Here is a 25063-nt window from a genome sequence, read left to right as displayed (position 1 = left end):
GTTAGATGCATTTCCAGCTCTTTTTAATCTTCCCCAGGCTTTAAGATGTCACACCAATTTTTCTTCATTTAGCAGTTCATAATAAAAGTTAAGATACACAGGGAATAAAAAATTCATGTTGGATCTCGAATATTTACAGCACAGAGTAGTCTTATAGCTTCATGTTTCCAAACCAGGAAAGAATGTTTGGTATCCATGTTGAAACTTAAAGCTGCACAATGAATTCATTTCATTCTTTATAGCACAGACTCAACAAGGTATCAGAAACATTCCCTGGGGATTTTGATTCTTAATAGCATAATTGCAGCTGCTGGAAACACGTCAGCAGCACATCCACTGGAGTACAGAGAGCAAACTGACTGTGATGCGAGCATGGGGGCAAACAGGGGTGATAAATCCCTCTGCAGAGTTAGTTATGGGGTACATCAGGGCTCGGTGCTCGGCCTTTTCTCTTTGTTGCACAGAATATGAGATTGTAGGCACCCTAAATTTCGCTGAATGACATCAGAACTGAAAATAAAAGGATGGCTACGAATTTTGAGTGTCAGTTAAAATGCATTAAATTCTGCAATACAACTTGCCAAGTCGGATGAGGGAAGTTTGGGTGGAAGGTGTCAATTGCCCCTTTGCCATTTTACACTTTTGTGTCTTTTGTTGTTTCATACTCAACTTTTTTGGGGTAAATTTTGGTTTCTCACCAGTCACATTTCAGTGCAGGATGTTTCATACCTGCTTTTATAGCCAATGATTTAAGGATATGTTCCACAGCCTAATGAAAGGGAATGTGGCTTTATGACTCATATAAATAACATCTTCAGGCTTGGGGTTGCTTAGGTTGGACTGGGGTTCATAATCTTTCAAATATTTCATCAGTTTGTACCACGAGGGAATTTTTCTGATCAGTGAGCTAAAGTAATTCATGTGTTCTACTCAATGTACCGTTAAGAAACATGTTTATATGACTATAAAGAAATACCATCTGACAGGAGGTGGTGGTTTAAGGTTAATGTGGCTTGATAAGTCAGCATAATCTGCTCTATTACATATATGTACATGTGCATATACACATGTATATTATATATATATATTTAGTATAATTTTTTTATATTTCATGCCACTCCCAAGTTCATTTTAACTTTGTGCTGGAGGTCATACTGGATAAGACTTTTTGAACACACACTACAAATCGATTTTATTTAAAAAAAAAAGTTTATTGACATCAGAAGCAATTTAAAGTTCAACAATAAACAAGGCTTTTTTATTATTTTTTTTTAGGATTACAGTGGTACATAAAGATCAGTAAAACAACTGTGATACGTCAATTCTGATAACATGTTGTTTGAAATAAGAACACGCGTAAAGGAAAATGAAACTGAAGGAAACACTCAGATCTAACTCCGACGTTTTTACGTGCTGTGCACTGCTAGCTAAGGGAAATACTGTAAGCCCACCCCTTTAGACTGTACCAGGTAGGATATTGGTCTAGAAAAAACTACCACTGGGAAGAAAATAAGACTGGCAGAAGGATACAGACACCATACTTGTGTAGTGTTAACTATACAAAACAGGGAAAAAAAAAACTGTACAGCATAAAAACAACTGATATACACAGCCTTTATGTTGGCATTATTTTTTTTTTTTTTTGTTTTATTTATTTTATTGTTTTTTTTACCCCTTTGTTACTATTGTATTTTCTTTTAGCAAGTGAAGTGTGGGCAAGGGGGTTAAATGCTTTATAAACAAGAAAATGACCACTATATATTGCCCGCCATTCTAATCATCATCCTCGTCATCGTCGTCCTCTTCCTCCTCGTCGTCGTCCTCGTCGTCGTCGTCATCATCCTTCTCGGCCTTGGCGGGGGCCTTCGCCGGTGCGCTGCTGCCCACTTTTCGGTAAGCGGCGATGTCCTGTGAAGGAATAAAATACATCCGCACGATGAAACCAGGCTTGGACTTTAGTTAGAAGAGCACATTGAAACAGGAGACTTTTGTTTGTTTACCTTCTTATACTTCTCCTTCAGTTTATCTGCCTTCTTCTCGTAGGGCTGCTTGTCCTCTGGAGAAGTGCTGTTCCACATCTCACCCAGCCTCTTGGCGACATCTCCAATGGAGAGACCGGGCTGCTCGCCTTTCACCTTAGGGCGGAACTCTGAGCAAAAGATGAAGAAAGCAGATCTGTGGAAGACAAGGGGAAAACAAAAGACATGAGATTGAGCCTGTTATTTAAACAAAAAAATTGCTTAAAGAGTTAAACTTTAACAAGCGGTACATACGGGGGTCTCTTGGGAGCATTGGGGTCCTTGAACTTCTTCTTCTTGCCACCTCTAGCTGGCACATAGCTCAACATTTCCCTCTCATAGCGAGCCTTGTCTTGCTTCGCCAGGTCTTCAAATTTGCCCTTTTCCTTGGCGGACATCGTCTGAAAGCAGAGAAGTTACGTCATGACTGACCCCCCCATCTGCAACAAACTAATTTGTTATGTTTTCCTGAAGTTGTTTTATTTAAATGCAAACAGAAGCGCAGGAAATATGAACTTGCACTACCTTCCATCGCTCGGAGCACTTCTTGGAGAACTCCGCAAAGTTCACTGATGCATCAGGGTGTTTCTTCTTATGCTCCTCTCTGCATGTCTGGACGAAGTAGGCATAGGAGGACATCTTCCCCCTCGGTTTAGTTGGATCTTTCCCCATATTGATGGCAGTATCTAGTAAACAAATGACTGAGGTTCAAATTACCTGTGTATCTTCAAATGCCAAAGATGCACCTGTTTCTTTCACATTAGAAAACAAAAACAAAAAATTAATCAATGCGTATATCAGATATTAAATATTCTTATTTTTGATTCATTAATGGATTAAAGTAACAAAAAAGAATTCAAATTATTTGATCGATCAAAAAAAAAGGAAAAGGCATGCTAGAATGTGCTCCAAATTTGTTCTGAAATTGTGTTTTTAAATATTAGATTGGATCATTTTAATTAATAAATCGAAATGTGATTTTGTTTACACTTCCACCAGTCTCTGAAACGCCCTACTATAAAAAGAGAGCATCAACGGAAGCCCCCCCACCGCCCCTCTGCTGTCAAACCGAGTTAGGACCACTTAACGCAGTCCACTAAAATAAACCGCCCAGCAATGACGGAGCTGATGCGATGAAAATGACTTTATTTATTGACGCAATCTGCACGGTGGCCCCAAACATAAAACTCACTGGCCCGCGTTCTTGTTATAGCGGCTACAAAATGCCTTAGAAACGTCAAGTCACTCAGAATAACCCGTAAATGTTTTTAAAGGAACTGACTTTCTGGTCAGTAAAAAGTTTTCCCAAGTTCAGCTGAGAAGCATTAACCCTCTAACTCTATGTTGAATGTAGTGTGAATTTAAAACAAAAAAAAAAGACTAAAAAGAACCCCTCCTTGACATGAGTTTATGTTTTTATTTGATAAAAGAAGTTCGACAAAAAAAGTGATATTTTTAAATAAAATGTGTTTATTCAACGTATTATTCTTAAAAAAATGCATTGTAATGTGATAAAACACTTCTCCTTTAAAAGTCCGAATTTTTCCTTTTTATTTAAATAAGCTTAAAATTCTGCTAAAATGTGTCGTTTTCCGCCCATTAAAAGCCGCTGTAAGTCCCAACTAAGCTGCGTCGAGCGGAGTAGTAATGGCGCATATAAGGCTCTCGTTGAGGAAAAGGAGGTCACAACGACGGCAATATTTCTTCTTCCATTTTGTGAGAATGCCTTCTTCATGAAAGAAAGTCCCCCTCAAATGTCTCCTCCCGCCTCCCAGTTCGCTTTGCAACGCGACAAACACGTCCAAAAAGCCGGCGATCCTGACAAAATATTTCCCCCGATTGATTCCTATTGCACTAGCCGCCTTGTATAGTAATACATTGGGTCTGTGCTGTGTCTATGAGCGGGCTGTGCTACTGACTGGGTTTCTATGAGCTCCTAATGGCCGCTCGTCTTCATCCACTAACATGGAGAATATGGCTCCTTCTCTTTGTGTCAGCGCACAGCCATTGCACTGCATGCAATAGAGGGCAGAGCGACCGCGGCGACTACTTCGTTTCAAGCCCCGATTTCAACCCTTTCCAAACGTCGGAAAAATACCCCGGAGGCGTCATTCGATTCACGAAAGACTGAACTTTATTTTGCCGCGGTTAGATTTAATAGTTGTCGGTTTATTTCTCGAGAAAAGCCGGCCAGAAAAAGTTGAAGCGAACTGCGCCTCTGTCCCTGGCTTCCCATTTGCCTCGCTGCCTTGTTTCCTATGCGAATACAGTCAGCCATTACAGTAAAGCGCAGATCGTGAGGTAATTTTTTCACTATCTTCTCGGGTGACGTTTTACAAACAAATAATCATCCGAACATATTTTGAGATGGTCTTCATTTTTCTTGTGCTTTTATGATTTTTTATGGCTTTATTTCGGATCTGTACTCTTCTCAGTCTTCACATGACAGGCGTTCAGCTTCGCAATGCACTGCAATGGCTAGCTAACGGTGAGTCTTCTACCATTGTCGCCTATCGTGTTGTCCGCTAGACATTCTTGAATTTTTACACGGTAACTACAACTTGTTTCGACTTCATTTCTTTAAAACAGGATGACTGTAATATACAAAATTATTCGTATTTACCAAAATACGCAATTTTCGTCGAATTTAACCAAGGTTAATTTTTATTTCTTCTTTTTTAAAACAGACCGTCTGCCCTCCACTCTCAAGCAGAGTAATGTGATGTTACCCGATTAAAGCCGGCTATTTTGCTGTTATTTTTAAAGCTTTTCTGCAAAATATATATATTTAAAAAGCACAAGATCGTTTCATGTTTGATCAAGGCAAACACATAAGTAAGATGTTTAGGATTGTTATCTCCATCTTCATCATTTGAAACACTTAAAATATTCGTGTGTACAATACTTACCAACTGACTATCGCTGGATCTCAATGCTCTGCAATGGCTGTCTATGAGAGAACACAGGCGATACGCAGTGTCTTCAGTCTTCAGCTCGCTGAACATTACTCTCGACGGCGCTTCCACGCTATTGGCCAGCGCCCGCTTTGCGGCTCCTCGGATTGGTCAGAGGCTTTTCATTGTCCTAATAGAAGACGAGGTCCCATTGGCCCTCTTTTGTGAAACGTCACCGAAGTTTTGTGAGGCGGGTGGATACAAAAACATTAGAGTTCCGAGCATGCTGCTGAAGCTGGTAGTAGTGTAGTGTGTTTGCCATAGTATTGAATTCACTACGTTGAGCACAGTGTACAGTAGGCGAGTTAAATGAATGAGAGAACGCGGAGCGCTTATAAACGATGAACGGGGCGACTGCTAAATGTTGCGCGGCCGTGTTGGAGGGGCTTTACTCTTCTCAAGCTAACGACTCCACGGTGCATTCCATTCAATGCACCTGAGCTTATTTGCAAATTACGCTATTAAAAATGCGTATAAGGAGCATTGCGGTTTCTAATCTAAAGGTTACTATTAAGTAGTTAGTCGTCCTCTACGTGACAGGCATCCACTAGATAAGGAACAATGTCATGATTTTTGCTCTAAAATGAAAACATAATAATATTTCTGTATATGTGCCTGAATACCCCAATGTTCCTGATTTATAGACCATCATATAGGGACACTTAGCACAGCTGCTGAACTTTACACCAGTTTCTTGCCCTCTCTCAAGCAAATACAACATATTTTACTATCAGGATACACATATTTTGCCTTTTGCAATATTTTACATATAACCATGTATTTAAATTAATTCAAATATATAACGGCGCCCATCAAATAGTGATTAATATATTCAGAGGATAACCATTCTCAAAATTATTTTTTCTCATTGAAAAATAGATTTTGTTTGACATTTTGAGCATGCTTTGAAAAAGTATTCATACCCCTTGAACTTTTATCACATTTTATCTTGTTTGAACTACAAATCTCAATGCATTTTATGACATAATTTAGTTTATGTGTCAGATTAATAAAATATGTGGCACAATTTCAAAAGGGAAATAAAACTATTTTTAAAAATCTGAAAATATGTGGCATGCATTTGTATTCAACCCCAATAGCCAATACTTTGTAGAACCCCCTATTGCTGCAGTTATAGCTGCAAGGCATTTGGAGTATGGGCACGTTTATGTGCTTTCTAATTCTTTTTAGCAAACTGTAGTCACATTGAGTGGAACAAAGCTGTGAAAATCAGTTTCCAAGTCTTGCCACAGGTCCTTATTTGGGTTTAGATTGGACTTTGACTGGTCTTTAAAACACATACCTTAATCTAAACTGTTCTTTTGACTCTGGATGTATATTGTTGTCCTGCTGGAAGGGAAACATTTGGCCATTTATTTATGTATTTTTATTGTATAAAAATATTGTATTTAACTCCATTCATCCTCTCATATTTTGACTCAGGCAACCCCACAGCATGATGCTACACCCACCATGTTTCACTCTGGCGTGCTTTGGTTGCTGTGCAGTGTTGCGTTTCAGCCACATATTGCACTTTGCATGTTGGCTGAAAAGTTCATTTGTGGTCTCATCAGTCCAGAATAATTCCATCACAAGTTTTCTGTGTCCACTATTGCTTAATAGCTAAAGGGGCTGAAAACATTTGCATGATTTACATGCCATGCTTTTCAAAGTTTTATTTGAAAAGTATTGAATACTGGAATTGAATATCACTTTCTGTTCAATTATGAACTAATTGAATTTGGTTTGTCACATAAAACTTTAAACAAATACAATTAAATTTTGATGTAGCACAACAAAAGGTGCTAAAGTTCAAAACTTTTGCAAGGCACTGTACAGTAGCTGACTGAAAGATAACAGAATACTTATTCCTGATAAAGACAGGTCTAGATACTAAAGAGTAAATAAGAAGTAAAACTGAATCTGACTAAGTCTCACCTGAAAGGAATCATTTTTATGCAGCAGCATGTTTATTCTGGATGCTGTCGTTTTTGTTTCTATCATTACCTAAATAGGTTTAATTGAAAGTCAAAATTATTCATACCCCGAGTAGATTTAGTTTTAAAGTGATATTTTCAGTTTACCAACAACTAGAAGTCATGTTTTGTTTTTGTTTTTGAATGCATAGTAGAGAACTAACTTGAATCTGATTAAGACTCCTTTGAGGGAGTGGAAAAATTAGGCTGGCAGCAAGAAGAACTTCCAACCTAAGAGAATTAGGTTAAAATACCAGTGGAAACAGTGAATTTTAAAAAGAGTTTGATTATTATACAAAGACAGATTTTTCCATTGAATATTGGAAAAGGTGTACAAAACTAATTAGAATGTTCTGTTTTTTTCTGAATTAATACCATTTTCATATTGCTGTATTACATTTTGAGTTTGTGGAGATTTAGAGAGTACCTTTTTATCCAAAAAGTATTCACTTTGTTGTTATATTTATGTGAAATTGATTGTATTTTTGCGCTGCTGAAACTTAGGGAGGGATTATATTTAAAAATGATGCTTTTTTTATTTTCAAGGTGTCAGAGGTCTTGTCAACATCCTAGGAGTTACAATGCTGCTGACCTGAGCCAGAAATGTTGAAACCGAGACCCCTTTTGATAAACCTCAAATATAAGAAGACAGTGACTCTCTGTCTATTACAATAAATCATACTGCACAGAATATGACCATGTATGATATATCTGGTTGGTGTTCTCACTCTTGCATGAATTTAAGTGCTAATTTAGTGAAAATCGCTGATCTCTGCTTGATAACCAAGACTGACAGGTAATGATTGACAGTCATTTTTCCTTTTTTCTCAGATTTTCCTTTAAATCAATATCTGGGTTTGAATAATTTGGGGTTTGGATCGTATACTTCTCACATCTCTATCAGAGTGATCCGCTGAGCACTTTGGAATATGTTTGTGCATTAAAATTTGTATATAAAATGTAGCATTAGCTTTATTTGTCTTTCTTTTCACTTGAGTGAATGTATCCAAAATAAGTAGGGTTATAGTTTTTTGCACCATGTCTTATGGATGATTAGGAGATTTAACCACTGACCTATCAGTTAGAGGACACCTCATATGCAAACCCGGGATATGTGATTACGTAAAATCAACTTTAATAAGCTATTAAAACCCAATAAGGCATGAGTTAGTAAAACAGATTGTAAGTTTAAATGTATTTGAATATGTTGTGATTCATGTGTAGGAATGATTTAATAACAATAGAACTCTTGTATTGTTTAATATTTTTCCCTGAGTTCTGTAATATATTCTGCATAGTTGATAGGGGTTCATGTTTTTATTATTCTAAGTGTGACTGTTGCAATTTTTTCAAAACAACTTCAAATCAGAAATTGATATACTGCTGTTACACTTGCTGAATTAATTGCATAATCAAGAGATTCTGAAAAGGTCATGTTTCTGTATTTGCTGTTGTGATAAGCAGACATCAAAAGCAACACTTTCTAATACACAAATTATGCAGTTTGAGCTTTGCTAAAAAACAAAAAAAAAACAACTCTTGTCATGTTACAATCAAGATCAACAAAATGTTGCATTTTTCAGTGTAGCTTTAGCTGAATGCTCCAGATTGTTGTCTTACTGGAAAATAAATGTTTTCTGAAGCTCTTGCAGTTGAAAACAAATTGTCCTTTGGGGTTCCCCTATATTTTTGCTGAATTCATTTTATCTTCTTAAAAAGCCTTCGAGGGTTTTCTTCTGACACCATCGTGTTTCACAGTGAGTGTGGTGTGTTCGTGGTCATGTGCGGTGTTTGGTGACCACCAAACTTAGCGTTTTGTTTGATGCCAAACTCTAGTCGAGCCTTCATATAAGTTTTTTTCCAACTGTGGCTTCTTTGCTGCTTTGACTGATAAAAACTCAGGCAACAACTGCTGTATGTAGTTTCTTCCATCTCAGCTGATGGGGCTTGTAACTCCTTCAACATACTCATAGATGTCCTGGTGGCTTTTCTCACTAGTCCCCTTCTTGCATACGCTCTCTGTTTGTGAGGACGGCCTGATCTAGGCAGATTTGCAAATGTGCCATATAACTTAGAATTCCTTGATGATGGATTTAACTGAACTCCCAGGGATGTTCAGAGCCAAAGTGTGTTGATCATGTTTGATTTGTAAAAGCAATAAATAAGAAAAATATCCAAGAGGATGAATACCATTGTTATGCAGATGATACATATTTCAATGTCACCAGGTAACTTTGAACCCAAGTGTTAGGACAAATCATTGTATAGGTATGACACAGCTTTTTTTTTAGATTATATAAAAACAAAACTGAAGTAGTTAATTTTTGTCTGAAGAAGGAGGGACCAAGAGTCAGCAAACAGCTTCAGTTTTCACAGCTAAGCTACTGATCGGGTCCAAAACCTGAGCATGATGACAGACTCAGTTCTGAAATTTCAGACAATTGCACACAAATCACATAAGAACAAATGCACTGTTAGCAAAGAACTTTTCGAAAATTTAAGGACTAATGTCGCAGCAAAATATTGCAAAACTCTTCATTCAAATTGCTGCCACAGTAGAGAATTAATAGCAAATTTTCAGTATAAAAAATTAGCTTTTTTATTGTTCATTTATAACATAGGTTGGTTCCTTACTGTAAATTAGGTTCAAAGTCCAAAGCTGATTCATTTTTGGATCTAACTCTGAAACAAAACAAAACATTTGGTGCTGGACGGTACACCAAGTGGCAGGCACCACTGAAGTTTTATTAGCACAAATCTAATATCAAAATTTGCTCTTTAGATCTGAAATCAAATATGGATTTTTTTAAAATATGAAAACATTAGTTAAACTTTTCACAAATAAGCTATTAGGGCCTGCTGCAATATTTTCTTGTTGCTTAACCTTTTTTGTTCATACAATGTAAGAACCTTTTTCTCTGTCCCTTTAAACAAGAAAGGGAGTTGGTCATGATTTTCTAAATATAATCATATGTTATTTTTATAATTGGTGCTTATCCCTTATGTCTTTATGCATTGCAACAAACTAATTCAAATGGATATTATTCTTTCTAATAGCATATTTAGAAACAAAGAAAAATGGCTGACAAAGACTTTATTCACATCCTTGAATTAAAAATGAGAAGGATGAACTAATTCCAAATGCCAATCACAACCCAGACTCAGGCCACATGTCTTCCTGCGATGCTGCCTGTCTGTGCCTCACTTTGCATCAGGAGATGCCACGGCAGAAAGCTATAGCTGGCTCATGTTTATGCATTCTAATGAGCACTCCCTGGGAAAAATATGCAAATTCATTTTGTCATCAAGAGGAAAATAGAGGACAGGAGAGCTGCAGATACAGGAGGGGCTTAAGGGAGGAGGACGAGTGCAAGAGGCGGGATTGGGTTAAGGGAGGTGTTTGTGTGTGAGTTTGCGTGTCTGTGAGTGTGTTGTAAATGCGTGATGGGGGAGTTAAGGCACAATGGAAGTAGACACACAGTGAGCGACATATGTAGACCCCATCCCACCCCCACCTATCTGTTCTTAAACAGATTCCATATAAATAAAAGCCACAAAAAATTATATATATATATATATATATATATATATATATATATATATATATATATATATATATATATATATATATATATATATATATATATATATATATATATATATATATTAATGCAATAAATATTCACTGTCAGAAACAGAGTATATATGGAGAGATTTTATCTGTTTATAACAAAGTTGAAAAGCATTAGAGTAGTTTCTTCCATTCAGTTCACTGGTTCTGATCTACATTAACAAGATCTGATAGTGGAACAAAATCTGTTTTACTTTCAAAGTTAGCAAACATGTAAAAAATTATTTCTATTTTTGTAAAGGATGTTTTTTTTTTTTGTAGAATTCTAGTTTACTTTTCTATTTTACATTCAGAAATGTAAACAACATATAGCATGCTCTTAGAAAAGTAGCAATGATATGTAGCGTGATTAAACGTGGTAGAGCTTTTTAATTCAGCCAAACCGGTTGGGGCTGGTTTGATATGCTGTGCAGTGTTAAGTTGATACGAACAATAAGTTGAGCTCTTGCAGTTGCACCGATCTACCAGGTGGAGTTCAGCTGACGCCGTCATTCAACGAAGGGGGAAGACAAAGGCGGACGCACAACACCGGCGGCGGGCGGAAGGAGAACGTTTCTGTTACGAGTTTGTCAGGAGATGCACATGGAGTCTCTGCACCGGTGGGCATAAAAAGTTAAACGCTGCGTGAATGGATTTATTTATTAAACATCACCGAATTAAACCCAATTCAACGCGGGTTCTGGTATGTATTGCTTTGAATGATTGAAGAGAAAAACGTGCACGCGGCTAACCTAACAAAGCTAGTTGGTTAGCATCGTGTTATCCGTCAAAACTGCATGGTCCAAGGTATATTTTTGTTTCTAGAATTCATTACTTTATCCTGTAGAGTTTAATTTAACTCTACAGCATTAAGAGTCGAAACAAGCGTAAAAAGTCATGTAATTTTGTAGTGGTCTGTCTCTCGTGTGCTGTTACATAGTTGAAGACATGGACTTAGGACAGGTTTCAAAGTGCCCGGATTTTCCACACTTCATCCTACAAACAAGTCACACTTAAGGTAGTGTGCAATGTGAGGAATTATTAATTCAATAAGTCGCCTTGTTCTTATTTCCAGCTACTACATTAATTCAAACTGCTTTTCTTGTCGTCCGACCACTGAGTTAAACAGAGAGTAGTTGTTCCAGGTATAAAGAAAGTTATGTTGATGTGCTCAGACACTAAATGATTCTGAAAATGGAAGCTGCTTAGTTTTTGTCGTATGATTTAGTTTATAACTTGACGATATTGCCTTTCCAGTAGAATCATGGCGTAGGCCGCTTATAGATGCTGTGTCTGAATTCAGAACAGTTTTATGGTCGCAGAAGATCCTCATGGTACACTCAGGTTCACTTTGTACACGATGTGTTTTAAAATAGCACATTTACGTCGGTGTGCATCCAATATTATTTAACACTTTAAAAGTAATATTCAGTACCTTGACAATTTTAATGTTATTTGACTGTTTGATGTGATTTTAATTGATAAAAGCAGAATTTTCTAAAACGTCCCTAAGTAATGGTGATGCCTTTATATTTTAATTGACATTTTATACTACTATGGTCAGCAGGAAACTGGATTTGTAGTGTTTTTGATGAACCACCAGTGGACACAAATTGTATGTCCGCTCATTTACTCTTAGATTTTTATTTATTTATTTATTTTTACCTTTTTACAAACTTTGGACTCCATATTATGACAGAACTCGATTAGAATAAAATCAGCATTTTCTCTGTGGACTCTGGAGCCTGTTGAGTTACAATTAAAAAGACGCAAAGGTGCAAAAAAAAGAAAGAAAAGAAAACAAGACAGGCTTCCCTAAAAATGGAGGAAAAATGAGTAAAAGTGTTATTCAATGCAAGAAAGTTGATGGTAAGCCAGCATGAGCGTTCTGGTCAGAATTGGCCTTTTTGTAAAACCAATATAAAACAAATGATTAAACAGCCTGAACATAGTCATGTATGTTATTTATGAAGTGACACTAAACAAAACTATTAGTGCCACTGAATGTAAGGTGTGTAATAAACACATTATACGCCCTAAACAATCCACGCACTCTCATTAGTAAATGATAGACAACGTGCAGCACAACCTCTCTAAAATATTTGTAGCCAGGCCATCTACAAATAATGGCACAATTACGGTAGAACATTCAAGAACCAAGGTTACAGTTAATTATAGAAAAATAGTCTCACCATTTTGGAGTTTTTTAATGGAGATACTAATGTATTTGTTAATTTGATTGCATTTTGCAGATAACAAATGTGTAAAGGTTCATTTTTTAAACACGTCTTGGCACAAAACATCGGCCCAATACCAGTATGAAGGTATATCAAGATTTTTATAAAACATGTTTGTTTTTTGTTCTTTTGCTCATTCTGTTGCTGAGGTTTAAAACTGTTTCAATCAGTGATCCTAGTTTTTACTGTGCAGCTAGAGATTAAAGTAATACATCGCTGCTCCTTTCTCATCTTTAGGTGCACACTCCTTATCTGCTTCGGGTTGGTTACATTAAACCACCGATTCACAACAAATGTCATCTCTAGTTTTGTTTTACAGAAACACAGTCACATTCATTCATTTTTGTTTGTGGTGATAGTGGCTAGTTGACAGCATTGTGTTGTTAACTGTGCAGCAGTCCCTTTTGCTAAACAAGCAGCTATTGCCCAGATTCAGGCGTTTGGAGGAGACAGATGCACACACACAAAATGTAGAGGCACTGACTGTGGAGAACTAAATGAAAAAGTTAATACCAAGTGTAGTTTCTTCAGTGGCTTCATGTAGGAGAGAAACACAGCTAAACACAGACACTATGATGCAGCTGCAAAAAAAATCTGTGCAATAATGTAAAAACAGACCCAGGCTCAGCAATAGTTGCTTCAGTTCCTTTATGTACAAGATGAGGTCAAAAAGACAGGACTAACTATTCAAATAATAGAAAAAGCTTCTCTTATTGTTCATCTTTCTGAATCTAACCTTCTTTCCCATGCATTTTCCTAAGTTTGTAACCTGTGCTCTGCTCATTTGTATCCTCCCCCTCAGCTCCTCTGACCATGAGCCGGGCCGCGGTGATAAGTTCTGAGCGGTAACGGGCAGCCGTGGAACCCAGGAGCAACAGTTGTTTGCCAATGTCTGGTGAAAGCATTGGTTTGGAGGCTTTGGCCTCACTGCAGGCGGGGTATTTGGGAAAAGTCAGTGGAACTCAGTTTCCTCTCATTGTTGTCACTTGCGCAAAGCTGAATTGTATTTGAGAGAGGCACTGTGACTGGACAGTACCAATTCAAATTAATAGAAGAAACAAAGAATGAAAAATGAAATCAAGCATAACTGGAAATCTGATAGTAAAAGGCGAAAGTATTGTTTGTTTGAAATATGTGGCTGATGTCTCACTTTCTCTTTTCTTTACTTTTCTGTTCTTACATGCACATGAACTATTGCTATCTATGAAAACTTTCAAAATGTAAACCAAAATATAAAACAATTTCCCACCTTTCAATCTACTTAACCTGACTTCTTGGCTTACCTGTGAGATTGTGAATGTTTGATTTTTGTTTTGTAGGTTCAGGAAAGAGCTGCTTCACTGGAAGACTGTCCTTGGTGTAACTCCAAAGGGTTGACCTTTGCCCTACGCTCCTACCGGATCAATCTCCAGGAATCCATAACCCTCTGCACAAACCCACAGGTAAATCTCAATACTGTTTACACACAAACACATCTACAAAGACATTTATGTTGGCATTCTGGTAAACATGAGTAAGAAGCCTTAAAGTAAAAATAATCTGTTACTGCAGTAATGTAATCTGACATTGAAAAATCCAGATTTTTGTAGAAAAAAAGAAATGTTTGGAAATAGTTTTAACAAAATTATATCTTTAACCAATCCTCCTACACAATATTTTATTTGGTAATTTATTTACTTTATATTGAGAGTTTCTAGGAACTTCTATTAGTAAAACCTGACTATATTTCCCAGAGGTTCAAATATGTTGTGACACAGAGACCTACTTTATTTTTGCCACCAGTCACACGACTGGATAAGGACCCATATTTATCTCGGCACCACGCTCAATGAGCGAGGATAGTAATTGAGCCAAAAATAACTCCAAAGCTCACTGCTGGAGTTGTAGCGAAGAGTAAAAGAGGGCATGAAAATTGAAAATCAAACCAAGAACAAGTTGATCCTGCATGAGATTCCAAATATGCTGCATTTATTTGGAAAAGTGAGCATTCAGCTATGTTATAGCTGGCTCTGCCTCAGCAAGTAAACAGAGCAAATCCAGCTCATGCTCCAAAAAATGTAAACAGAATGGCGATGGGGGGTTTTTCAAACCTACATGTGGACCTACATATGTTTTTGCTAAAGTTGAAGAATTGTGCTTGGTTTGTAGAAAAAAAAGAATGTTTATGAAGAATATAAACATATTTAAATGATTAGATTTAGATGGAAGACTTTGCTCAACGTTGGTTGCTAAGGTATTCCTAGTGCTCATGTTACCACCTGGCAACTTGTGTTGTGTTTTATCTTTTCCATTTAGGGAGCATGGCGTTGCCAAATGTGTGTGCAGATTATGATTTTTTTTTTTTTTTGGGCTGCTGGAATTAAACTTTTAATTAGCTGATGAACAACCTGTATGAGTCTAAATACTTTTCATTATTTGCATAATCTTTTTATCTATTGCTCCTGTTTCTTCTTTTTTCATTTTAAAGCTCATATTATAACCACAACATATGAATACTTGTCATTTCTTTGCTAGTCTCACAGTTCTGGTCAGGTGCGTATGATGGGACAGGAGCATCAATATTTCCGAATTAGGATTTTTTCCTTAGTGTGAGATTATTTTACTGCAGTAGCACATTGATTTTCAGATTTTTCTGATCTTTACAATAAATTCCATCCAATCTGTGTAGTACATATGTTTGTTTTCCTGACTGTGGTTAATAAATGTGTATATATTCCCATATAGTGTCTTTTCCCGCTGGTTACTCGGCCCTTGGAGGATGTTTTGGCTAGCCTGGATCCTGTGGACCCTACGGTTGGGAACAAAAGGAAAAACGCCTTGGCTGTGGAAGACGTGATTGAATCTCCGCTCAAACGGCAGCGACTAAGCGAACATGGCGATCTCCGGCCACAGAGTGTTTCTTACGTGCCTGTCAGCTCTCTAGAGAATTGCTCTTTAAACTCTGTGATAAATGGGCACAACGGAAACCCAAACACTGGAAGTGAAATAGGGAATGGATACCACAAGGAAAGTCCAGATGTCAAGACAGCGGACTGGGACGACGGAGAAGTTCAGGACAGGGATGATCCTGCTCCCCCTGCATGCTCCAGTTCTGTTGGATCGTCTTCAGACGTTTTGTTGGCTTGTAATGGAGCCGAGCCCCCTTCTCCCTCTCCTCACCTTGTCTACCCAGATGCAGCAAAGCAGAACAATGTTCCACCATTGAACACATGCAGCAGATCCACTTCCAGTCCGGCCATTTATCCAGATTATATCAAAACCTCATCGCCTCTATGCAATGAGCCGACAACAAAGGAATCCCTCGAGGCGGACGTCTCCCCGTGTCGAGACGTTAACGGTTTCCGTTCAGAGAGTCGGGATTCGTTGGACAAATTTGTTTCTGTTCCAAAACAGCTTCTGTGGAGAAACAGCAACAACCTGTGCTGGCTGGACTCTCTGCTGGCTGTGTTGGTGAACTGTAAGAGCCTGAGAAAACTTCGACCTGAACGTCAGCCTCAGCGCTCGTCTGTGTGGCAACTGCTGAGAAAACATGAAGACATCTGTGCTGCAGTCCAGGAACATCAGCAAACTGACAAAGGTAATTTTATTTAATGCATAAACAGCATGGAAGTGTGAGAATTACACATAAGTTATGTTTTTAATATGTTTTCGACATAGACGTTTCAACTCTCACCATGTCCTGACAGATAATCTGTGAAAAAATCTGCCCTTTGCCTCTTTGTGGTCTTACTGCCATCTGCAGAAAAAACATAGCAGGTTGCTTCTGATTGGCCAGGAACAACCAATCAGAGCCAGAAGGAGGGTCACAGCACTGTCAGTCATGTGTTGTTTTTCATTAAACACACAACACTTTCTGGCTGATTTAGTTAGATTTAATTAGTTCTTAGTGTGTTTGCTATTTTTTATTAGTTAAATATTGTAGTTTAGTTTTTCTTCATCATGGTAGTAGTTTTAGCTTTTTTATGTGCAGAATTCACAAAGGATTCAGTATTGTGGTTATGTATGCATCAGTTGAGTAATTAATACTCTACAGAAGGTGCCATTTCCAATAATGTATTCAGTTATTGTTCAACAACTAAATGACTGGTGTTTTCTCCCAACGCTTGCTGTCGTCATTTTCTGCCAGTAGGATTACTGCTTGTGTGGGGGGGACAAAGACATGGACTCATAAACACAAAATTGAAGTATTACATTTATAATTTCACTATGTTTTAGTTTTAAAAACACACGATGGAGTACCAGTTAGTCATAGTCTTTCCCTGTTAATTATCACTTTTATTTATTTCAGTTAATGGAAATGTTTTCTCAGTGTCAGTTTTCAGTACTTAATTAATTTTAGTTAACAATAACCATGGAAACCACATGGAGGAGGCAAAGGATCCCCCCCCCAGATTATCTGTTTCATGTTATTTAGTCAGGATATAGTGAAAGTTTCATGTAAAAAATAAATTTGTATAAAAGTTACCAACTGTGGCCTTAATAGTATTTCATTTGTTGCGTAATTTAAAGATTGTTTTAAATATTACTGCTTTGGTTAGACTCTCATTTAAAGAACTGAAACAGAAAAGTGATGGTTCATTTTATTGCATCTTTCTTCTCTGGGAGATGTTATTAAAACCATGATGCAGGATCTGACTGTGTTTGTTTTGACTGATTTTTGTTTCTGGCTAGATGGTGTTCCCCGGGTGCCGAGTCACGTGCTGCAAAACGCCCATGTTGACCTGCAGAGTCTCAGAATGTCTGTTTTCAAGCTACTGCAACCCAAACTGCAATGCAGACTGGGTAAGATCATGTTAGTTTTCTCCATTTGTATTGTGTTATTGTTTTTGCTGAAGCTTTAATTTTCTGCCTGATGTTGCTTCAGTATTTCCACATAATCATCTTCCTTCGTAAATATATGCAGTGCACCAGTTACACCTACATCAGAACAGTCCCACAGCATGATACTGCCATCTATTTGCTTTACGATTGAGATGGTGGTTCCAGACGTACGAGAGGGATGATGGTCATTATGGCCAAACAGTTTCACTTTAGTTCAATCAGACCACAGAGCATGTCTCCAGAAATGAAGACATGCTCTGTGTGCATTTTCTTTTGAAGTAAAGGATTTTTTTCTTGCTGATTGGCCTTTCAGCCCAAGTCAGTCTGTCTTACCAGCTTCAGCCAACTTCTACAATATCATTCGCTTTTGTTCTGGGGTCAATCTGCACATTTCAGACCGAAACCTGTTCATCTCTGGGTCACAGAACTCTTCTTCTCCCTGAGTGGTATGATTGGAAATCCCCATCATGTCTATACTTGCATATAATAGAACAGATAAACGCTACACCTTTAAGAATCTGGACGTTGTTCTCAAGAATGAACCAGACTTAAACAGCTATTATTATGATCCACATTTTAAAATGTTGTAACAGCTTAAGCCAGATGCTTTTTTCTACTTCAGCCAGTCTTCTTTGACGGATAAAATCAGTCATCATAAATCATTGTACCAATGTAAAAGGCTGAATTTGAGCTTTTAAAGCAGCTATTATGAAACATGACACATCTTGCCCCATTTATGAGGGTGGCAGCATTTAGTTTTCTTGAATACTCAAAGTAAAGGAAAAGAAAAACAAGCTGATGCAGACAGGAGAGGTTCACTCTTTGTATTTGGCTTTAAGATATTGAGGCTGTTGACATTTGTTTGTTTAAAAGCATTCAGAAATGGTGTGTAGCTACAGCTTACATCAGATCTCAGACATGCAGTCTTTCTCTGAGCTGTGTGTGTGTTTGTGTTTCAGGTCAGAGGGAAACTCCTGTTTTTGCCATGCCTCTTCTGCTCAAGTTGGACTCCTGGGTGGAGCGTCTCTTCCAAGCAACTTTTCTCTGGGAGTTTAAGTGCAGCGCATGCAAAGTTGTCACAAAAGAAAGGTGGGTGATGGTTTGTTATGTGCAATAAATCAAACGGAAGCCTAAAGGGAAACAACCATAAGCTTAAAACTCTTAGATCTACTTTTTTTTTTAAATCTAAAGCCAATATTAAGTTAGAATTTTAATTTATCCTTCTAAAGTATTAATGTTTTGTGTAATTTTGAGAACTTAGAATAATTTCCCTCACAGTTCCCATTGTAAGTTATATATTATAACGAATGTTGGCACTAAGTTGGATTCTGGCTGATAAATATTAAACATATTTCTGCTTGAAATTCCTTCAGTTTAACATATTAATCTACTGATTTTTGTTTCAGTAAATAAAAGGGTTATTCCATTTGTTGTATCTGTTTTTGTTTTCCTCTTCAGGGTTGAAAAAACTCTCCCAACTTTCACAAATATTGTGCCTGATTGGACTCCTCTCAATGCAGCTCATTTAGCTCCTTGTAATGCATGCAGCAAGAAGAACGAGAGGAGGACGATGTCACTGGAGAGGTAAAGCCCCATATTTATCGAGGGCTGAAACGATTAATGTTATTGAAAATAACCGTCAACTAATTTAGTAATTGCTTAATCGTTAACCAGAGTATACAATCTCTAAAAAATGGTCATGTGCTAAAAAAAGCATATTCACATCAGTACTTAAGCCAAAACTGCACAAAATATAAATGTATGCATTTTGCATTTAAGATTAAAACTGCTTCAGTGACGGCTCAAATTCACTAAAGGAATGCTGTTTTGCATTATTGTAAAATGTTTATCTTCCTATTAACACAATGAATTGATATGCTTATTCATTTGCATTTTTCATTGTGTTTCTAATATGGTACAAAACTGCTTAAGTAGTGAAATGAAAAATGTATACAATGTGCCAATTTATTTTATCCGATTGTCAGAATTGTTAGTTGCAGCCCTGCACTTATCAAACGTGTCTAAGTTCAACAAAGTGCCTGGTTTGATACAATTCAATATAAAGGTCATCGATAACATCATCACCATCCCCACATCATGATGCTGCCATTATCTGTTTTAACTGTGGTAATGGAGTTTTCAGTGCTGAATACAAATTCATGATATTTTATACACATTTCTAAAAAAAAGTAAAATAAAAATTTCATGGACACCTACCAGGTTTTGTTTTGTAGTAACTTGATTCAGTCTCAGACTTGTTTTCTTCGTGTCTTTTTGCAGTGTACCTCCAGTGTTTGCACTGCACTTTGTAGAGGGGCTTCCTCACAACAACGTTAGGAACTACGCCTTCAGCTTCCAGGGGAAACGCTACTCAGTGACCGCCATCATCCAGTACAGCCAGCGACTCAACCATTTCATCACCTGGATGTACAATGAGGATGGTAGGAGTTAAAGATTAGTGGTTGTCTGGAAATCTGAAGGTTGTGAGTTAGATTGTCAATCTGATAATGTTTTTGCATTTCTACATACAACCAGTTGAATATCTATCGATCAGTCTCTCCTGTTGTTTATCCATTTACCCCTTAATTCATCCCATCATTCATCTATTTGTCAGTCATTGATCCATCTACCAGTTGATTCATGCATTCATTCCCCATCTGGCCATTGGTCCTTGTATGAACTGATTTTGTTTTTGTCTTTAAACTCAGTTCTTTTGCACTCTAGATTTCTGTTGTGGATGTAGGATTTTAAATGCAGCATCTTAAGAGAGAGGCTGTTCTTGCTGTGCACTTCCTGTCAGCTGGTTGAAAGAAACCTTCTACACATTTCCCTACCTAAAAATATCCTCCAAATTCAACTGTTTGTAATTACTTGGTGTTGCAAAAAATAAATAAATAAAACCTGATCGCTCTTATTACACAAACACTACTTTACAGCGAAGGTTGGCATGCTTCGAGTGGCCTACTGCAGGCTGACCACCCACCCGACTAATTAAAATGCTATTTGTCGGCTTATTACGCTCCCAGATACTCCATAAAGAGCAGAACAAGGAACTGGTACAAAAGTGTGTGCAATAACGAAGGCTTAATTTAAACATTTGTTCAGTTTTGTGGTTCTTTTTTCACACTTTTTGCTTAAGTCTGTATCAGTTTAACAGAATATCAACCACATGGCTTCTGTTAATTCAGTGTTTCTCAATTCTGGTCCTCCAGCCCCCTTCCCTGCATGTTTTAGGTGTTTCTCTTCTGCCACACACCTGGATTGAATCTGTGGTTGGTTAACACAGATTAACCAACCACAGTTGGTTAATCTGCAGTACTTGATGACGGCCTGAGGACTGTAATTGAGAAGCACTACGTTAATTTAACCTGACCCGTGTCTGATTGTCTTGTTTGTTCCTTCAGGATCATGGCTGGAGTATGATGATTTAAAAAATGCTTGTGAGACCCACCAGCACCTGCAGATCCCCACTCAGGAAATCCATGTTGTCTTCTGGGAGGAGGAAGAGGAGACGCAGCCGTCCTTCTGCTCTCTGTCCAGTGTGTTGCTAGAACCTCTTCCAGCTGAGATTGAAGCGGTTCCCAGTTTGAAAGACTTGAGCTCAGAAGAAGTATCAACACAACAAGCAGAAGTCCCGAGTAGTCCTGTGAGGACTGAAAACGTACTTTCTTCTTTACCGGACAGCTCCGTCCCTGCAGCAGGGGGCAACTTGTGTCACAACACCGATGCTCAGTCTGCTCCCAGCAGCAGCTCATCTGAGTCAGAGTCGTCGAACAACTTGGTGAGTGATCCCACGTTTGTGCCCAATGCAAAAAAACGACAAAGCAGACCACCTAACCTTAGGAAAACAGTCGGCAGGCGGAAAGGTAAAAAAGCAGCTTCCTCCAAAGATCCTCCGCCTGAACCCTCAGAGATACCCGAACCCTCTGAGGCGCCCGAACCCTTGGAGCTGCCCGAATCCGTTTGCCCTGTGCAAAGTAACACAGCTGCTGTTACAGAGCAGACATCCACGGTGTCTTCTATTAACCTCTCCCCTCCACTCTTGACTCAGAAAGATCGCTGGTCTTACATACTAAGCAGACACCCTGTTAATAAAGCTCATAAAAACATTTCACATCCTCCTCCCACACAAAATGGCGTAACATCTGAAGTGAAGCCATCTCATCCCGACCCGGTGAAGAAGCCCCCAATTCCTGCCAGAGTCCCCAAACCTCCGCTCAGTACAGAAGAACGTACGGGTCTCCCACCAAAAGCTGCAGAGATGTACGGTGGCTTTGGTGCAAAGAAGCCCAACCCCGTCATTCCTCCTCCAACCTCTCCAGCTATCCCATCTGACCACCATGCTCCTGTCACATGGACGTCTGGTACGTCTCCTCTGCTCACTGAAATATCTTCATTTAAAAAACCAGGAAGCTCGAAGATTTCTTCAGGTCTGAGTGACACTGAAACCCTCAGATACAAACTCTTGAAGAAGCTTAAAGCTAAGAAAAAGAAGCTGGCCAAGCTGAACCAGCTGCTTGGAACCGGAGGAGGAGCCCACCTCCGACCGGACAGCACCGACCTCAACTCTCCAAGCACCGTGAGCTCCAGCACCTACGATGGCTACGCCTCTTCTGACCTGTTGTCCCCGGCAATGACAGCCAGCAGCCTTTCCCCGGACAGCACTGGCTTCCTGGAGATGTTGGTTAGCGGGCAGGACGGGGCGAACCAGCTGGACTGTGTGGTTAGCGGTGCCGGAGCTGTGACTCCAACCAACTGTCAAACAACTCAGCATGAAGGTCACAACTTCCTGGAGGAGTTTGATTTTTTCTCGCATTTCTTATCCTGACGACAGAGATTGAGGACGCTGGTGCACTTTAGCTTTTTACTTTTCATTAACACTGAAGACTACAAGCACAGTTAACTGTAAGAACATGATGTGAGATGGTTTTGTAAGCTGCCTCGCCTGTTCTTTTACGTAGGAGTCCTTCAGTTTGTGTTCGACTACAATTTTACAGCAAATACTCGATCATAATTTTTTTTCTGTAAATGTATTTTTTATTTTACTTTTTTCAAACATTGCACTTTGTTTTTCTTGAGTACTGTATGTAAAAAGACCATGCAGAAGCCTGGTTAAAGGCAGAAACCTTTTTTTTTTACAAGTTACTTGAAGCTGAGAGGTTTTTAATGTCATTAAAGTAATTTGAAGTTCTAGTTCGTTTGTAAATTATCAACCTTTGGCCAGCTGTTGATGTAATAAAATATTTCTACTGCTTTTGATTTAAGTTGCATTTACTTTTTAATCAAATCAAATTTAACTTGTATAGCACATTTCAGCAGCAAGACATTTCAAAGTGCTTTACATAATTAAACACAAAAACAGTCATGCAACATTGAATAACAAACGAGTAAAACATTCAGAAGTTTGTGATGGTAAGAGCAGGGGTGAAAGTCAGGTACTGCAAGAGAGGGGAGCGGCTGTCTGCTGTAAAGAATCAATGGGTTCTCTGCAGCCGTGACTGATTAGTTTTTCAAGAACAATCTAAAACACGACTTAATCAGTTAATAAACAGCTTTTTTCCCCCCATTTCATATGGTTTCTGAACTGTTCGTGCTTTGCTAGAGCAGGGGAGCAACACGTTGATCGCGGAAGGTTTTGAGCCAATCTCGGCATTAGGTGACAAACTGAACGACAGCACGTCCTGCTCTGACTCCTTATCAAAACGCTCGTAACTTTATTAAAGAACAGTAAAAAAAATAAAAAATCAATAAAACGTGTTGATTTCTCAACAAAACCCAACAACAATAATAATCTCAGTGATTATTGTTTCAACAAAGTGCTGCGCAATTTCTGTGCGTTTCGGTTCCATTATTAAAATAACTAGCAGAGCAGGAGTTTAAAATGAATCAACCACCGCTGTGTTCATGAGAGGCTTATTAATAATCACAAAATAAATATCAAGCCTGAAAACCTGATATCGTAACGGACTGAATGTTATGTTTTTAATGTAGTCCCTGCTCGGCTCATGGCAACGGGTGCGCTTCACCCTTGGTAGGAGAGTTATTTTACCTTATGCCTGTATTTTACCTTTATGCGCCTTTACCTTGGCGCATTAGAGCCGCTGTAATTACTGAACGTTCAATAAACGACAAACTTGGACTAATTATCTCGTTCTTTGTGAGTATACGTGATTCACAACAAACATCAAACACGGTAAATATGTTTCAATAAGTATTTAACAAACAAATGGCTTCTACCGCGATAATTATGTGAAATTAAATTAATTGTCTAATTAAAAAAATAGTTTTATTGCTCTCTGGCATCTCACTTTCAGCTTAGAGTCTGAGAGGCTTTTCCTCTATCAAACTATTTTTTTGCCTCTTATTTAGTGGAAATATTGATGTTGATGAGATTTTCTCCAAAATGACCTTTTTCAACCTTTAAAGCTCCACTGTTGAAATTGAGGCTCTAACATTCACAAATGGCATTGAAATAAAATCCAGTCCAACATCTGGTTTGAGGTGATTCCTCTGGAACCTGTTGGAGGAAAAATATCCCAACTTCAGAAGATGAGCTTTAACCTAACAGAGCTCTGTGGTTCCTCCTGTCAGTGTGAGACTCAGGGTGAGGAGGCGCCATGTCAGGAAGAGGAAGCTGCAGGATCTTCAGAACAAACAGGTCATGATGCTAGATCTACTGATTACCCCTCTGTCTGGACACAGGATCAATATAACCAGTTTAAAAGCTAAAATGAATGGTTATATGCCAGACATGGAAAACTGGGATGAACTCCATGCCATGACGTTCAGAATTTAGGTCTCATGGCATCTCGCGGTGCCAACATTGCCAGTCATTAATAGCCAGTCAACATTATATATACTTTTGTCATAGTACCCCCAAGAATTTAAAACAACTTTCAGCCCTGGGTAAGAGTGCCGTGAAGCACTGCCACTTTTACTTTGGGACTGAATAAGTATGAAAGCCGCAGAATAAAGAGCAAACAGCAAAACGATAAGTTCCCATACCGGGAGTCGAACCCGGGCCGCCTGGGTGAAAACCAGGAATCCTAACCGCTAGACCATATGGGACCTAACTGAGCTCTCAGACCCGTCAAAGCAAAGATATTCATGTTATCCGGGTTCTGATTTTTGTTTTTTTCTTTATTTTGTGCATCAAGTGCAGTACAGTACTTTCAATGCGGCAGGTCAGTAATAGATCGCAGGTTTTCGCTTTTTATATTTCGTTTCGGTCCGGGCTTCTTTCTCAGTCTTATCCATACGCTTCATGTGGTGGGATTTATAATAGGTATTCATTCAAGAAGAGTTTGCTATTGCGTATAAAACTTAAATTCATGTTGAAAAACCATTGGGTATTTGATAGGATACGTTCATTACACAGTAGACAATGTCAAGGCTGTTTAAAAACAGGAAGAACAAAGGAGACAATTTTTCCACATGCAGGCGCTGT

General features: G+C 38.3%; 2 protein-coding genes and 1 non-coding gene across 3 annotated transcripts; 1 reads left to right on the top strand and 2 right to left on the bottom strand.

Moving 5' to 3' along the window:
- Positions 1–1229: 1229 nt before the first annotated feature.
- Positions 1230–5071, bottom strand: hmgb1a (high mobility group box 1a). The gene is made up of 5 exons (XM_014983193.2): positions 4928–5071; positions 2544–2704; positions 2274–2419; positions 2001–2175; positions 1230–1908 (listed from the first exon to the last, which is right to left on the bottom strand). The coding sequence occupies exons 2-5, from the start codon at positions 2688–2690 to the stop codon at positions 1774–1776; spliced, it is 603 nt and encodes a 200-aa protein (XP_014838679.1). The 5' UTR covers positions 2691–2704; positions 4928–5071; the 3' UTR covers positions 1230–1773.
- Positions 5072–10392: 5321 nt separating this feature from the next.
- Positions 10393–22875, top strand: uspl1 (ubiquitin specific peptidase like 1). The gene is made up of 9 exons (XM_088012603.1): positions 10393–10417; positions 11000–11178; positions 14115–14237; positions 15520–16372; positions 17467–17577; positions 18576–18705; positions 19075–19200; positions 19897–20057; positions 21021–22875. The coding sequence occupies exons 1-9, from the start codon at positions 10393–10395 to the stop codon at positions 22442–22444; spliced, it is 3132 nt and encodes a 1043-aa protein (XP_087868729.1). The 3' UTR covers positions 22445–22875.
- A 1737-nt stretch (positions 22876–24612) lies between these two features.
- On the bottom strand, positions 24613–24684 carry trnae-uuc (transfer RNA glutamic acid (anticodon UUC)). The gene has a single exon. It is a non-coding gene; the product is annotated as a tRNA-Glu (tRNA).
- Between the last annotated feature and the right edge of the window lie 379 nt (positions 24685–25063).

Source organism: Poecilia mexicana, unplaced genomic scaffold (genome assembly GCF_051168715.1).
Source record: "Poecilia mexicana isolate PSO_F unplaced genomic scaffold, ASM5116871v1 scaffold_14, whole genome shotgun sequence".
Taxonomy (NCBI): Eukaryota; Metazoa; Chordata; class Actinopteri; order Cyprinodontiformes; family Poeciliidae; genus Poecilia; species Poecilia mexicana.
The sequence above is the reverse complement of the archived record's forward strand: the minus strand, read 5'-3'. Positions and strand labels throughout refer to the sequence as shown.